Source organism: Ambystoma mexicanum, chromosome 11, assembly GCF_040938575.1.
Source record: "Ambystoma mexicanum isolate Mex_15411 chromosome 11, UKY_AmexF1_1, whole genome shotgun sequence".
In the NCBI taxonomy this organism is placed as follows: Eukaryota; Metazoa; Chordata; class Amphibia; order Caudata; family Ambystomatidae; genus Ambystoma; species Ambystoma mexicanum.
This window is the reverse complement of record NC_090934.1, coordinates 1,181,736,797-1,181,751,856: the sequence shown is the minus strand read 5'-3', so window position 1 is coordinate 1,181,751,856 and position 15,060 is coordinate 1,181,736,797. Positions and strand designations below refer to the sequence as shown.

At 50.0% G+C, this 15,060-nt stretch overlaps 1 protein-coding gene across 1 annotated transcript in view; it reads right to left on the bottom strand.

Moving 5' to 3' along the window:
- Window positions 1–12,108, bottom strand: part of CPLX3 (complexin 3) — a 212,171-nt gene extending 200,063 nt beyond the window's left edge. The window contains exon 1 of the mRNA XM_069624508.1: window positions 9,324–12,108. Coding sequence (XP_069480609.1) covers window positions 9,324–9,487 — 164 coding nt within the window. The 5' untranslated portion in view covers window positions 9,488–12,108. The remainder of the gene's footprint in view (window positions 1–9,323) is intronic.
- Window positions 12,109–15,060: the final 2,952 nt, after the last annotated feature.

Genomic DNA, 15,060 nt, shown 5'->3' with positions numbered 1-15,060 from the left:
AGAGAGAGCAAAGGGCAAATTGTTGGAGCAGAGTGTGACAGCCTCTTTGTAGCTTGTATATCAGTTGTGGGGGAGCCCACCTCCCTTTTCTGAGCCATTTGTCGGTCTGATATGGAGGAGGTCTGGTAGAGCCTCACTTTCTCCTTATTCCTCTAACAGTCAGCACAAATCAACAGCTTCCTCGCCCATGAAGAAAGACTTCCAATGATTAGAATGGGGCACACCCGAGGAATTTCCCTATGGTATCAATGTCGACAAAGTGACTTTTCCTGTCTTTTTAATGTCAGAGTAATTCCACTTGTCCGTCAAAGCCCTAGGCCTTGTAGGTCCCCTCACAAGGCCCTCTTGACCCTCCTGATACCCGACCTGAAGTTCCTTATTTTCATACCATTCCTTGACTCCACTTTCCTTCACAATTGCCTTCAGAAAAGATGACACCAAGTTAGACCTCTGGTTCATCCCCATGTAGAGGTAAGTGCCCTCGTGGGGATGTTCACTAGAGCTATAGCACGTATGGGTGTGGCCTCAGAGTACCTGTTTGCATGATCAATAACCACCAAGATGAACTCATTCTCAAAGGATGTTGGTAGGTCAGTGAAAGTCACATGGGGCTCATTATGAGTGTTCGCCGTTGCGGTATTACCATATACCAGCATGTTACCGCACCAGCACACTCCAAGGTTGCCAGTAGGGTGGCGGATTTACCTCCAGCTCTGAGCTGGAGTTATATCTGCTACCCTACCGGCAAAAAACTGCCAGTATTAACAGCCCAGTAATACCAGTGGCGGTAATGCCAGCAAATATCTCCATGGAGTCCTATGGTACTCCATGGAAGGCGGATTTACCAGCGCTTCCGCCACGTGCAATCTGCCAGTAATTCTGGCAGACCAAGTGATGGAAACAGTATTACAGTTTGCCGGTATCGGCGGGACACCGGCAAACATGTAATGAGGCCCATAGTGCCAACTCTGACCCACCCAATAGGTAGTGCAATTAAAATCCCTTTCGCCTGTCCTCTTGAAGTGCCAGACAAGTGACAAATCAGAGCGGTCTTGCAGTGATCGTCCACTTGGACCCCCATGCGAGGCCAGCAGAAGTGAGGAGATAACCTCTCCAGAGATGCCCTCACTCTGAGATTTCTTGCCAAATACAACTAATGGACCAACTACGACAGGCAGGGTGATTGGCCTTGTGGCACCGCCAGCCTTTGGTGGGCATCAAGCTCTATAGGCTCACTGTACAAGGGCCCCCGTCACTGTAACTCCTGTGCTTCCCAGGTGCCTTTCCTTTAGACTAGACCACGGACAGGGCCTCCCTGCATAGACCCTCAAGAGGGGGACACTCCCTTTGTCCTCGACATATGTCTTCCTTGTCATGGCTCCCTTCACCCTCCAGGTCAGGCAGGTCCTTAAAGGCAGACCTCTGTGGACCTACGGAACCCTTCGCTTCTGCTCTTGGAAGAGTAGGACTATCTGCAGGCTCTGTCTCCAGCTGCTGGGTGACGGGTACACTTGGCGTTCTGATGAGGGCTCGGGGAAACCCATGCATTGAAGGCGCGCACTCCTGGGCAGGTGTCTATTGCAGGCGTGCGACCAGGATGCCACTGCCCCTGGCTGGTTTCCATGCCAACCAACTCATTCACTAGCAAGAGCTCTTGCAGGGACGTTGTCCTGTACACTGTCCATGAAAGTGCCTACTTTGACACCTATCAGTAAGGTTTCCATGGCGGATGGACAGTGTTTTGAGAACCTACTAGTGAGCCAATTGGGAGCGCCATTGACAGAGTCGCTAATTAGGAAACGAGAAGTGTGCTGCAAAATGTACTCTAAGACTTCCTGATGGTGTTCACAGATCCCCATTATGCTATGACTATCTCCGAATGTGGGCCGGTTGGCTCCTCTTGAGGCTGGAAGGCCAAACTCTCTGCCTGTACCCCAAGGCGCCGGCCATTCAGTTGGTGTTTAGGACCTCCTCCAAGACCGCAGTTGCCATGGGTACTAAAATCCACTTGCTGTCTTCTCGGATCCACCCACCCCGATTATGGGAAGCCTGGTGGGAAGGAGTTTTTAGTGCTTTTCCCGCTTCCTTGGAGGTTCCTACCCCTTCTGATTTACTCAGAGAGCCCCATTCTGGTCTACATCCATGGCTAGCAGCTTGGGATCCATCACCTTGGAGGCAGTGAGATGCTGATCCAAGTCTGTAGGACAAACATCCAAAATGCGCTCTAACATAATGAAGATAAAAAGCCTATCAAAAATGGTCCCTTCCAATTCAATTTTCGCATAGCACCAGTCACCAAGTTTCCCAAATCATTCTCATTTTTCCTGGGTGTCTCGCAAAGTTCTCAGACACCAAATCAGAGTTCTCCCAAAATTCTGAACAAGACCATCATTATAAAACTAGTCATTCTAATTCCAAATTGCCCAACTCCCACCCTTAACAAAGCAACTCTGTACACAGGTTGGCTTCTCCATCTAACTCCACTGCTGTACTTTCCACACCTAATAAGAAGAGGATAACTATGAAAGGCTTTCGGTCCCAACCACATAGATTCCACCCAAATCCTTCAGCAAATGGGGATGTGGAGGAGAATTTGCTCTGTTGCCTGTCCTGGGAGGTGACCATGGCTTGCTTGCCATGGCTGCTTCCAACTCCATCTGATGGGCACTAGCCCTTCTCTTTCTCAGCCAGATCCGATTCCCGCTTGCACCTTCCCAGTTCCAGGTGGTCTCTTCCCAGTTCTCGTACTTGCTCCCGTACAGCCAGCTGGACTATAGTTATAGTCCGCTCGGGCGAAGGGCTCCTTCCTCTGCTCGGCCAGTTGCTAAGACGGGCAGTGAAATGGAAGGCAGTTGATGCTCTCTTGTCAGCTGTAGCATCCTTAGTTTCTTTTTCTTCTTCTTGCTCTTCATGTTCCGCCTAATCAATATCCAACCCCCCTGCTTGGGTAGGTCCACTTTGCTTACTTTTATAGCACTCTCTTGGTGTTCTACTTTCATGCCAGTTAAAGCGCTCTTTGGACTGCCCAAGATAAGTTTGGTCTAGTCTGTCTCTTGACAGTCCTTGAGTACTTTTTCTGATTTTTTGGCCAACATCGTGTCACTGGGGCCAGCTATTGGGATGGTTTCATTCAGACTTGTTGTTTGTGAGTAGGAGGCCCCGGGCCACAGCTAGATAATCAGACTTCCATTTAGCTTCCTCTGCTTCATGTAATGGTAGTGGGGGCAGAGCAGTCACGGTCAACTCTTTGGTAGCGAGCAGATGGCTTTCAAGGTAGAGCATAACACAACCGTAAATAAGAGGCTGTCCAAACACATATGCTAGTAAAGGTGTGACAGTAAGTAAAGAACTATGTATAGGTTACAGGCAAGTACACTTTAAAAAAAGCCTTTTCAGAGTTCATCGTACCCTACCCTACCCAGAGTTAGTATGTCCCAAGTCAACCTGGTCCTTCAGTTATACGGTCTGGCTGTCAGAAACCAAGGGACACTTTTGAACCAGTGGACGGTTAACCAGGAGTTGGATTCGTAATGAAATCAAAGAGCTGCTTCGGATTGGCTGAGTGGGATACTGGTCCAGATGTTACAGCATCCATATTGTTAATCCTAGGCACTGTGTTACAGATAGGGCTGTGGTTCAGAAGTGTTTGGATGCCTCTCTCATGGCATCTGAATGTTGTAGAATCTTGCAGTATGAACTCTCCAGATGGATCTGGCCACTAGAAATCAGTCTTTCGAGTCCTTTCAATGCTGGAGGTCAGGGGTGGGGCTCCCAATATACGGTGGTGATGACGAAGATCTGCAGGAAGGTTCGTCTGGAGTATAGCTACTGGAGAAGGCGCATGGATGGAGTGAAAGTGATATGCTTGTGCTGTTGAGCAGTGCAGTTGTCCAGTAGCTGAAGTTGAAGTTGCAGTCACCAGAGAGCACAGTTGGAAGCCAGCAGTTGCAGTTTGGGTAAAATCAGGAATGTTTGGTGCCCCAGTAGTTCACCTAAAGGTCCTAGGTTGCTTGTTGCTTTTGTATCGATAGGCATCAGGCTCTGTCCGGCATCAATGCCTGTGCTCCCACCTCTTCATGTTGGGTTTGTGCAACGACAGGCAGCAAGGGTTTCTCTGGGAGCGAAGGATCTTTGAGGTTTGTGATCCAACTGTGCCATAGCAGTCAAGGACAATTGAGAAGTCTGGTATCTACAGACACTGGCAGGGCCTTTCCGTCAGATTGGTCTTGGCAAGATACAGACTGGTACAGCTTCCACGCAGTCCTCTTCGGTTTGGCATCGTCTTCGCATCGGGAATCATCCCCAAGCTGAATTTCCACTGTTCAACCAAGTAAAGATGCAAACTATCTGGTTAGAGAAGAGTTGGAAGATGAGTGAACTCTCATATTTCAATCAGAAGGGTGCATGCTTTTGTCTTTTGGCTGCCACCCATGCACTGGGAGGGTCACCACATTCAAACGTATCTAGGTTTCTTCAGGGGCTTCATCGTCGGTGGGGATTCCAACAGGATTCAAGATTACCATTCACTCAACCGGCCAATCTGTTTTTGGTCACTGCAGCCCTCGCCCTCTGAGACAGCCACCGGCCATGACCATATATGGCTTCATCCCTATCTCACATACAGTCTCCTAGGATTGAAGATTAGCTACTGGACGGGCTTCATCGTCGGTGGGGATTCCAACAGGATTCAAGATTACCATTCACTCAACCGGCCAATCTGTTTTTGGTCACTGCAGCCCTCGCCCTCTGAGACAGCCACCGGCCATGACCATATATGGCTTCATCCCTATCCCACATACAGTCTCGTAGGATTGAAGGTTAACTACTGGACGGGCTTCATTGGGGATTCCAGCAGGATTCGAGATCACCATTCACTTAACAGGCCATTGTGTTTTTGGTCACTGCAGCCCCCACTCTCTGAGACAGATAGTGTCCATGACCATATATGGCTACATTCATATCCCCCACACAGTCTCGTTGGATGGAATGTTGGCTACTGGACTCTATAATATATTTTGTGCTGGGGTTCCCGGTAGAGACATCACCAGCATACAGAGGTTTTTTCCAATTTAAGGTACACACATACACTCTAGACTTCCACCAACCAGTTGACCCCATGTATCACTGTGCTGTTAATCACTCAGGGAACAGGATGCCTTTGGGGCACCATAGCCCGGAGATACCTAAGATCTTTCGGGGTGCACATCACAGAGTCACATTCCTAAATTGGTCAACGGTTTAGAGGCCGAAGGGCAAAAATGGGTGAAGTAGTCATGTGTTATAGCGTATTACATTGCATGCCATGTGTGCATATCGTGATGTGTGTGAATTGTACACTGTGGGATGATGGCAAGAAGAGTGTAAGCAGTTGTCGAGCTACTCCTGTGAGATCGGAGGTAACCCGATGTCTTCTGACATATGACATATGACTGTAGATTCTGCCGTATGTAAGGTTTCTTCCCGGCCCAAGAGTTGAACTTGAAGCTTAATGGGGGCAGTTGGAAAACTCTGAGCCCCTGATTGAACAATCAAGTAGTGTTATTGTTACACTTCGATAAATAAGAACCATGCTTTTGTTCAGAAGGTTTACGTTGTGTTTCGATCAAGTTCTTGTGGTGTCTTTCAGTACAAGAATTCTCATAGATCCAAGTTCCGATGTTAAAGAGTGCTTTATTTTTCTTTATAAAGAATAAGTGGAAACAATGGTATTTTTGCCACTTTTAACCCACCACCAAATGTAGAATATCAATGCTGAAACTCGCTAAATACGGCATGTTTTTGTGTGGAAGGGAATTCCTCCACACAAAACCATTACCACATCAAATATTACTGCATGCGGTAATTACCAAATGTGGCAATATCCGACCCCCAATGGAGTCCTATTGGTCTTCAAAATGGGGGGGTAATGCCATGTTCTGCAGCATAGCAGAATCACGTGGGCCCTTCCCGGTGCTGCATGCTTACTGTATGTGGTAACGGTAAAAGAGATTGGTGGCAGAGGCGTTGCTGGGGGGGGGCTAAGGGGACTATAGCCCCGGGTCTTTTGGTTGTAGCCCGGGATAGAAGCTCAGGGGCTACAACCAAAAAGATATAGCTAGCCCTGAATCCCGCCAGTCCCGACATTAGCTTAGCCCCTGATCCTTTCCAGACCTAGCAACACCCCTGGTTGGTGGTATTTCAGTAGGAAATACCACCGAACTCTTAACGAGGCCCTGTGTGTGTCATTTTCTGCCACCTCCGCACACCTCCACTCTATGTTACCTCCCATACAAACGCTTTGTCATTTATGTGCCCGGTTAACATTGTCATTTCTAAAAAAATATCTACATGTGTTGCTTGATAAATCAATGCGTCTAAAGTCAGTCTGGGTGGAAAGGCAGAGTGAACTGGAAAAGGCAGCTTCTGAGTAGCCTGGACGACATGCGTCCCTCCATAGGAAAAAAAACACAAAATGTCGGAAGCTATGCTGTGTAATGTCGATAGCTATGCTTTGTAATGTCGGAACCTATGCAGTGTAATGTCGGAACCTATGCAGTGTAATGTCGGTAGCTATGCTTTGTAATGTCAGAAGCTATGCTGTGTAATGTCGGTAGCTATGCTTTGTAATGTCAGAAGCTATGCTGTGTAATATCGGTAGCTATGCTTTGTAATGTCGGAAGCTATGCTGTGTAATGTCGGTAGATATGCTTTGTAATGTTGGAAGCTATGCTGTGTAGTATCAGATTTTCGTGTGCCACCAAGGTGCCCCGGGCCAACTGTGCCTTAATAAACTGCATTGACGCATATTATATAGTACTGGTGTAAGAGGCTGTGTACACGGGCCAAAGTGCATGGTTTCATTGACACGGAAGGATCACTACATATCCCAAGGCCACAGCTCCCTCTAGCAGTGACAACAGGCGAAGCTATGCGAATTGGCATTGCCTCTATGTATTCTAAGGCAAGAGCTCCCTCTAGCGGTGACAACAGGCGAAGTTAATGCATCGGACAAACATACATCTGGCCTTTTATTATTTGTTAGATTAGATGAGCATGCCATATAAACGCGTCCCTATGATTATACCTACCATGCCCCTACACTCCCCCTACCACCCCACCCTTTTTCCCCTCGCCTGTCATGATATCTCACTCAGCCCCCTCTCGGTGCTGTAACATTCCTATTTCCCTGCCATAACCCTCCATAGTCAGCCGCCCAGCCCCCCTACACCTCGCCTTCTCACCCACACATCCAGTAGTTTGTTAGGCCTGAGTAGGGTTCCGGGCAACCTCACTAACACCGAGAATACTTGCAGATTTGGCCAGATCCTGCCCTTCGCTGAACACAGATTGTCCTGGGATTAAGTAGACGGATTTTTAGGACAATAACAGGAAATGTTACTTTGGACAGGGATTATCAACTAGAAAGCAGACCGGAGCCGAGGGACTGCGACCAGTAACCGGGTCAAGTGTCCGGCCCAGCTGCTCAAAACCAGTACCTACGACTAATACTCATCGCATGACTAGGGCCTAGTATCAGCACCCGGATCTAGCACTGGGGAGGAGGACAAAGAACTGGCGCCCAAGACATATACGCAGAACTAGTCTGCAGACCCGCGACCTACAATCAGTATACTAGAATCGATGTCTAGAGCCAGTACCAGAACCTGAACCAGTTTCCAGGGAGCGTTCTCAGGACCAGTACCAAGGACCAGTAACACTGAGCCATATTCGGTACTGGTACATTTACTTCCAAGGATCGGTGCTCTGGGCCTGTATGCAGACCAGTACCAGCACCCCAGTGACCAGTACTTAAAATCAGTGCCAAGGACTCGTATGGAGAACCAGTAGCATGAATACATAAAATGGACCAGGGCTTGGAACCATTACACAGATCATGCACCCAGGAACATTACGCAGAACGACTGACCTTAGTCAACGCCCAGGGTCAACACCCAGAAGCGGTAGCCAGATCCAGCACTCACACCAAGTACCAGTGTTTAATTTGTGTGGGTGTTTTCCAGGGCTCAGCCCCAGGACTTATTTCTGAGCCCCATCACTTATTTTCTCAGTCTTATTCTGATTATGATGTTGTGTTTTGGCACTTTATTATGAAATCTCATTCAGCAGTTGTCACACAAGCAACAACAGTGTGACTGGCCACATTCTTTCCACCCTGCGTCGGTGCATTGTTATTCATGAGCTTGATGACTCACGTAGACAGCCGGGTGGTAGTTATTTATTTCCATAGATTACAATGAGCTGGAAGGTGGTATTGCTGGGTGCTTGTGCTGGCCACGCCCACACACTACTCCACTCTTCCTGCATCACATTGGTGCTCCTCCCCTGCTCCAATACGCAGCAACACTACAACATTAGTGTGGGTTGGAAACAAGAGGACAGACAGCAGCACCAACACAGGGGAAAGGCCGGGGAAAAAGCCACTGCCAAAGAGGAGTGCCTTCCGTTTATGTCAACCTATACACAAAGGTTTTACTGCAATGTTTGACAGACTAGTTTAACAGTTCAGGAATTATGTTTCCTGCAATTGTCAATTAAACTTATTAGGAAAACAGCTTTGCTCATTTTCCTGTGGATAGATGGTTAACATGCTCCAATTGCCACCTATACAATCTGAGCAAAATGTTAACAATGTTCATGCATTTAAAGAAACACTTCAACATTTGACTTAAACTAGTATGTTATGCTATTCTATGTTGTTTGGCATCTGTAAATTGCACATCTGCCATGGCTAGGGCAGCAATCACCCAAAATAGCCAGTGGGTGTTGCAGCGTTAACCCTTAATATGCAGGCATTGCGGGAGAACAATCATGGGTTTTAGCATCAGTCAGCTGGGAGTTGCCCGCCCGATGTGTCCAAGGCGCACTAGAAAATATTTGGGCCCTGGCACTCATTCTTTTACAAACTAAGCACTGCAAGTACCCATAACCTTTAGCAGCCGCTGATACCCAGAACTAGTACCCTGGTCTAGTGCTCCAGGTCAGTAGACAAACATAACTGTCCCAAGAAGATAGCTCAGCGGCAACGTGTTCCCCTTGGAAGCAAAATGACACAAAACAACACAGGTTCGATCCCCGGGTCTGCGCTTACAAACCTCTGGGTATTTAAGCTTGTTATAAATACGCAATTAAGACCAAAAAACACAATTATGCAACGAAAAAAAAACAATTCCTGTAACAGAGCCTCGATGCCTGTGGGCTGTGTGAGCGCTTTAAAAATGCAAATAAATAAACACCAGTATGTTTATTTATTTATTGGGTATTTATAATGTGCCTATTCAGCAAAAAGTGTTTCAAGGCGCAACACAGTACTCATTGACACTTACTTTTCTTCCAGCAGCTGCTTCTGGTACTCCTCATACTCCTCTCGAGTCATGCCCTGGGCCTCGGCCGCAGACTTCTCTCCTTCGCCCTTCTCCTCCCCCTTGCCCAGACCCCCGGTGAGGTTCTTCAGCTGACCCCCCACCACCGTCTTCACCATGAACGCCATGTTGGGCCCTGCAGATGGTGTCCAGCACCGGTGCCTTGTGAAGTGACTCGGACGCGTGGGGCTCAGAGCTGGAGACTCAGCAGATCCGAGATGGAAAGTCAAGACCTGGTGACTGGATCAACGCTCAGAGCCGAAGCAGGAGTCCTGGGGTTCAAGGTTCAGAGACGGAGACTCCGGGCGTCAGGGTAGAGCGCTGGAGACGTCTGAAGCTGGAGATTTGTGTGGTCAGGGTAGGTAGCTGGCTACTCTGTAGGTATAGGTCGGAACTAGAGACGCAGAGGGCTCGGGGCAGGAGCTGGAAACTAGGGAGGTCAGGGACTGTGCTGGTAACTGAGGAAATCAGAGTCGCAAGACTCCGTGGGGCGGAGGGCCTGGGGGGTCGGGGTCAGGCAAAGGAACTGGTGACTCGGAGGCAAGGGTAGAGAGTTGGAAACAAGGGAGGTCAGGATCAGAGCTGGAGACTCGGAGTGGGGGGTTGTAAGGGAAGGAACTGGTGACTCGGCGGCAAGGGTAGAGAGTTGGAGACAAGGAAGATCAGAGCCTGTGCTGGTAACTCAGGAGGTCATTATCAGAGCTGGAGACTCGGAGTGGGGGGTTGTCAGGGAAAGCAGCTGGTGACTCGAGGTAAGGGTGGAGAGTTGGTCACTAGGGAGGTCAAATACTGCGCTGGTAACTCAGGAGGTCAGGATCAGAGCTGGAGACTCGGAGTGGGGGGTTGTCAGGAGAAGGAGCTGGTGACTCGGGGTAAGGGTAGAGAGTTAAACACTCGGGAGGTCAAAGACTGCGCTGGTAACTCAGAAGGTCAGGATCAGAGCTAGACCCTCAGGGGAAGGAACCGGTGACTCAGGGGTAAATGTGGAGATTGGACATTAGGGAGGTCAGAGACTGTGCTGGTAACTCAGGAGGTCAGGATCAGAGCTGGAGACTCGGAGTGGGGGGTTGTCAGGGGAAGGAGCTGGTACTCGGGGGTAAGGTTTGACAGACACTAGGGAGGTCAGAGACTGTGCTGGTAACTCAGGAGTACGGGGTATAGAAATAGAGTCTCGGGAGGAAAAGGGTCAGACCTGGAGACTTGGAGCTTGGGGGCTGAGGGGGTCAGGCTCCACGGTGGAGACTTTGGAGGTCGGGGTCAGATATGTTGGCTCAAAAGCTCAAGGTCAGAGCAGGAGACTCGGCGGGGCAAGGCTAGAGCTGGAGATTTGGGAGGTCAAGGCTAGTGTTGGGCAGTCTACTTTTTCTCAGAGGCTCCAGTCTCACGGGCACCACGGCTGGGCAGTCTGTCGGTCCTCAGAGGAGCCTCTTGTGGGTAGGGTTCAGAGCGAGAGCAGGAGGGAGGCACGGGTGCTAAGGACGAAGTCCAGTTGCGGTATGTCTGTTCTGTTGCTTGGTTGTCTCGAGCCCAGATCCAGCTGGCCCGTTTACTCCAAATGCTCGGGGTCAGCTTTCTGCGGGCTCCGTGACTTTCCTGCTGGATGCCAGCCTCCGGAGCTGCGCTACAGCGTTGCACTCAGCAGGGGTATAGATGGGAAGTCCCTACCGACGGGTCTTGAGTCCACCTCAGTGTGGGTAACACCAGGATACCCGGCAGGTCAGGAGAACCGCTGTCCCGCCTTCACCCTAATCCTGGGAGCTCAGCAGCTTCACCGACTCCACGCAAAACTCCTGCCAATCCCTTGTGGGGCAAAGGGGCACCCCGAGGTAAGCTTCAGGGAGAGTGCTCGTTCGCGTGTCTCATTTGAGTATGAGTGATGTCCAGTCCTTCCTCTTACACGTGTCCAGGGCTTAGAAGGTTGGTCAGTTCATTGGAAGGGTTCTCGGGCAGTTTCGAGTGTTCGCAGTAGGTTTTGAAGCGATGATGGGCTTTTCAGCACCACAGCCGGTGGACAGCTCCCAGTTTCTCTTCTTTGATCTCCGCTTCAGCACCACGACCGGTGAACAGCTCCCAGATTCTCTTCTTTGATCGCCACTTCAGCACCGCGGCCGGTGGACAGCTCCCCGACTCTCCCCTTTGATCGGCCCTTCAAAACCACATCAGGTGGACGCCTCCCGAGATGTCTGAGACTGCACCACGCCCCGTGGGCAGCTCCTTGGGTGTCTGCTTCGGATCCAGGACCCGTGATCAGTTCACGGTAGTCTCCTTTCTTTGCCGGCGACCGATGTCTTGTCAGGACGACAGTGAAGAGTAGATTGTGTGTGAGGGGAGGGCGTGCCTGGGTGGGGCGACGTGTATGAGAGGGGAGTGTTTATGTGAGCGAGGAGTGGTTGATGGACTGAAGTTTGTTTGAGGGAGGGAGCAGAGGTGTGTGTTTAAGGGAGTGATAGGCGCGAGAATGAAGTCTGCTTCGGAAGGATGGTTGAGTGGGAGTGTATGTGTGTGAGGAGAGTGCAAGGTGAAGGGGCGTGTATGCGTGAAATAAAAGTTTGTTTACAGGACAGGATATTCATCGGAGACGAGACTTTGATGTGGGAGTTTTAAAGGGAGAAACTGTGTGAGAAGTGTATGTTTGTGTGGTTGAGAAGTGTGCGCAGCTGAAGGGGAGTATGCGCGAAGAATGGGCATGTTTACAATGTCGGGTGTTAGTATTTAGATCTGCGTATTTTCGGGGTGCGTGTATGTGCGTGTTAGGTTAGTGGATGTGTGCTAGCTGGAATGTCTGTGTGTGCAGGGGGTGGGGCGGTTGAGGGGAGTGTGTGTGTGGGAGGGTGTATTCTGTGGTCCTTGTATGTATGAGGGAGGGGACGTGTGCTTCCGCCGAAGCGACGGAATGGTCTGGAAACAGAAAGAGAGAGAGAGGGGGGGCGTAGAAGGGGCCAGAGGGGTGGGGAGGGGTAAGTGAGAGAGGGAGATTGATTGATTGCCCCATGGAGTGAGTGTTGGAGTGTTTGTGTGGTATGGACAATGTGTGCTTAAGAAAAGAGTGAGTGCGTCTGAAGATGAGAAGTAAAAGTGTGTATAATTATTTCCATAATGGAGTGGTGTGTGTGATCGGATTGTGTCTTTGGGAGATGTATGATGGAGCTGGTTCAGTGTGGCTGTGTGGTGAGGAGTGCTGTATGAAGGGTCTCCATGTGTCAATATGTGTAGTTATGGGTAGTGTTTATGGGTTCATGTGTGCGCCATTGGACACGTGTGTGTACAGGGGTTGCGAACAAAGAGTGTTGGTGTGGTCTAGAAACGGAATTGTATATGTGACCGAGAACGACGTGTGTGTCGGGCTTGGGGTGTGTGTGTGTGTGTGTGTTTGTGCTTCCATGCATTGTTGGTGTGTGCTGCCATCTGCTGCTGTTGTGTGTGCCATCTGTTGCTGATGCGGGTGCCATCATCTGGTAATGTGCCATGTTTTGTTCTTGTGGGTTGTGTATGTGTGTTGCCCTATTGTTGGTGTGTGCTGCCATCTTTCATTGGTCTGTGCTGCCACCTGTTGATGTGTCATTCACTTTTCTTGAGGCTGTATGCCCCACCCTCCATTTATGTGTTGTGTGTATTTAAATCTTTACCGGCCAGCAGACTCACATGCTTGCACTATGCCTTTGAGCCTGGAGCATTATGAAAGAAGGCTCTCATTAGCAGACCTCACGTATAAATAAAACAATCCCAGGACATTCCGTTCTTGCAGATGGGTGCTTTCCACTTATATTGGAACCTCTACTTGAACCATCAGTGTCCTGTGTCCATTTCTTCTGCATAGGCAGGACACCCTCAACAAACCAAAAGCCATGGCATTAAGCCGGCTGGCTGAGCCCCAGGCCTCACATTACCCCAGTTAGCCCACACAACCACTTTTACATTCTGTGTGTGGGATTCAAACCCATGCCGATGACTTGCCAGTGTCATGTTGCACTGTAAAATTGCTTAGGTAGCATATTGTGTTTGTTTCATTCATGAGATCCTTGGCACATAATGCCAATAATGGGAATTATGTGTCAAGCACGATCTATCTATATATATATAAAAGTCAAAATATGTTTGTTTGTGGCGGGATTTGTAGTGAAACGTTGTTCCTTATAGAATTCCACACTGTTTCACCAGTCTGCACCAAATGTTGCATAGTTACTTTTCAGAACCGTCCGGACATTACTAGCTTCTTGACATTTGGACACCCTCACCCCTTTCCCCGGATTTAAGCACCTTCACACATGAGACGATTATCCGTTAAATCGGCGAAACAACAATGTGGTCGTAGAAGGACCAGTCCCAACCCAAGGAAAAAAACTCAAGGTCCAGACACTACGGTGCACGGGTTCCAAGATATTTGCACCGCAATGCACAGCAACGAACTGCACCACGCCAGGGTGAGGTGACAGATGGGGAGAGAGCACAGATGGTCACAGCATGCAGCAGCACACCAACTCTCGCCTCCTCCCAACGTCTGCTCAGGGTTACGTCAGCCAGCCACATGCACCCATTCTCAGTGCAGTTTACTTCAGGGTGAAAAGCACATCAAGCAATAAGCGAATCAGAACAGCAACCTACAGGATCAGTGTTATCATGTCTCTCTACCGAACCCGTTTGGAGAACTGGTACTTCTGCTAGTATTGTATAACACAAAATAAATTGTGCCCCTATGAAACAGCACAGTGCACTGCAACACTGCTTTGTCAGCTGCAGGGCCCTAGCAAAAAGCCACGTTGCGAGAGTTCAGAACCCAAAGAGATCCCTGGCCAAATTAGGACAGCTCCCTCTCAGCAGCCACCGGGCCCACAAGTAGAACCCAGGCTCAGCAGAACGGAGGTTCCTCAACAGAGCCCAGTCCGCCCTAGCAAAGCCAAAGTGCTTCAGCAGAGGCAATTCCCTCTCAGCAGAGCCCATCAGAGGTCACTCTCTCACAGAAGATCCCAGGTTCCTTCACTGAGGCCACTGCCTCTCAGCAGAGCCCAGCCCCTCAGCAGAGGCCACTCCCTCTAAGCAGAGCCTAGGCCCCTCAGCGAAGCCCAGCAGAGAACGCTCCCGCTCAGCAGACATCAGGTCTGTTGGTAGAACCCAGGCCCCTCAGCACAGTGCAGGATCCTGAACAGCGCTCAGTCCCACTCAGCAGAGCCCAGTTCCACTCAGCTGATCCCATCAGGGTTCACCTCCTCCCAGCAGAAGCCACTCCTTCTCAGCAGAGCTCAGTGCCTCTTGGCTGAGCCCAGCAGAGGCCACTCCCTCTCAAAAGAGCACAGGACCCTCAGTAGAGACCCGGCCCCCAGCTGAGCCCAGGGGAGGTCACCTCCTCCCAGCAGAGGCCACTCCTTCTCAACAGAGTTCAGTGCCTCTCAGCTGAGCCGAGCAGAGGCCACTCCTTCTCAGCGGAGCACAGGCCCCCAGCTGAGCCCAGCAGAGGCTGCTTCCCATCAGGAGAGCCCAGAGCCCTCAGCTGAACCGAGAAGAGGCAGCTTACTCTCAGCAGCGGCCAGGCCCCTCAGCGGAGCCCAGTATATTCCACTTCTTTTCAGCAGTGCCAGCGTCATTCAGCTGGGAGCTCAACAGAGGCCACTCCCTCTCAACAGAGAGCAGGCTCGTTGGTAGAGCACCGGCCACTCAGCAAAACACAGGTTCCTTTACAGAGCTCAGCCCCAGTCAGCAGACCCCA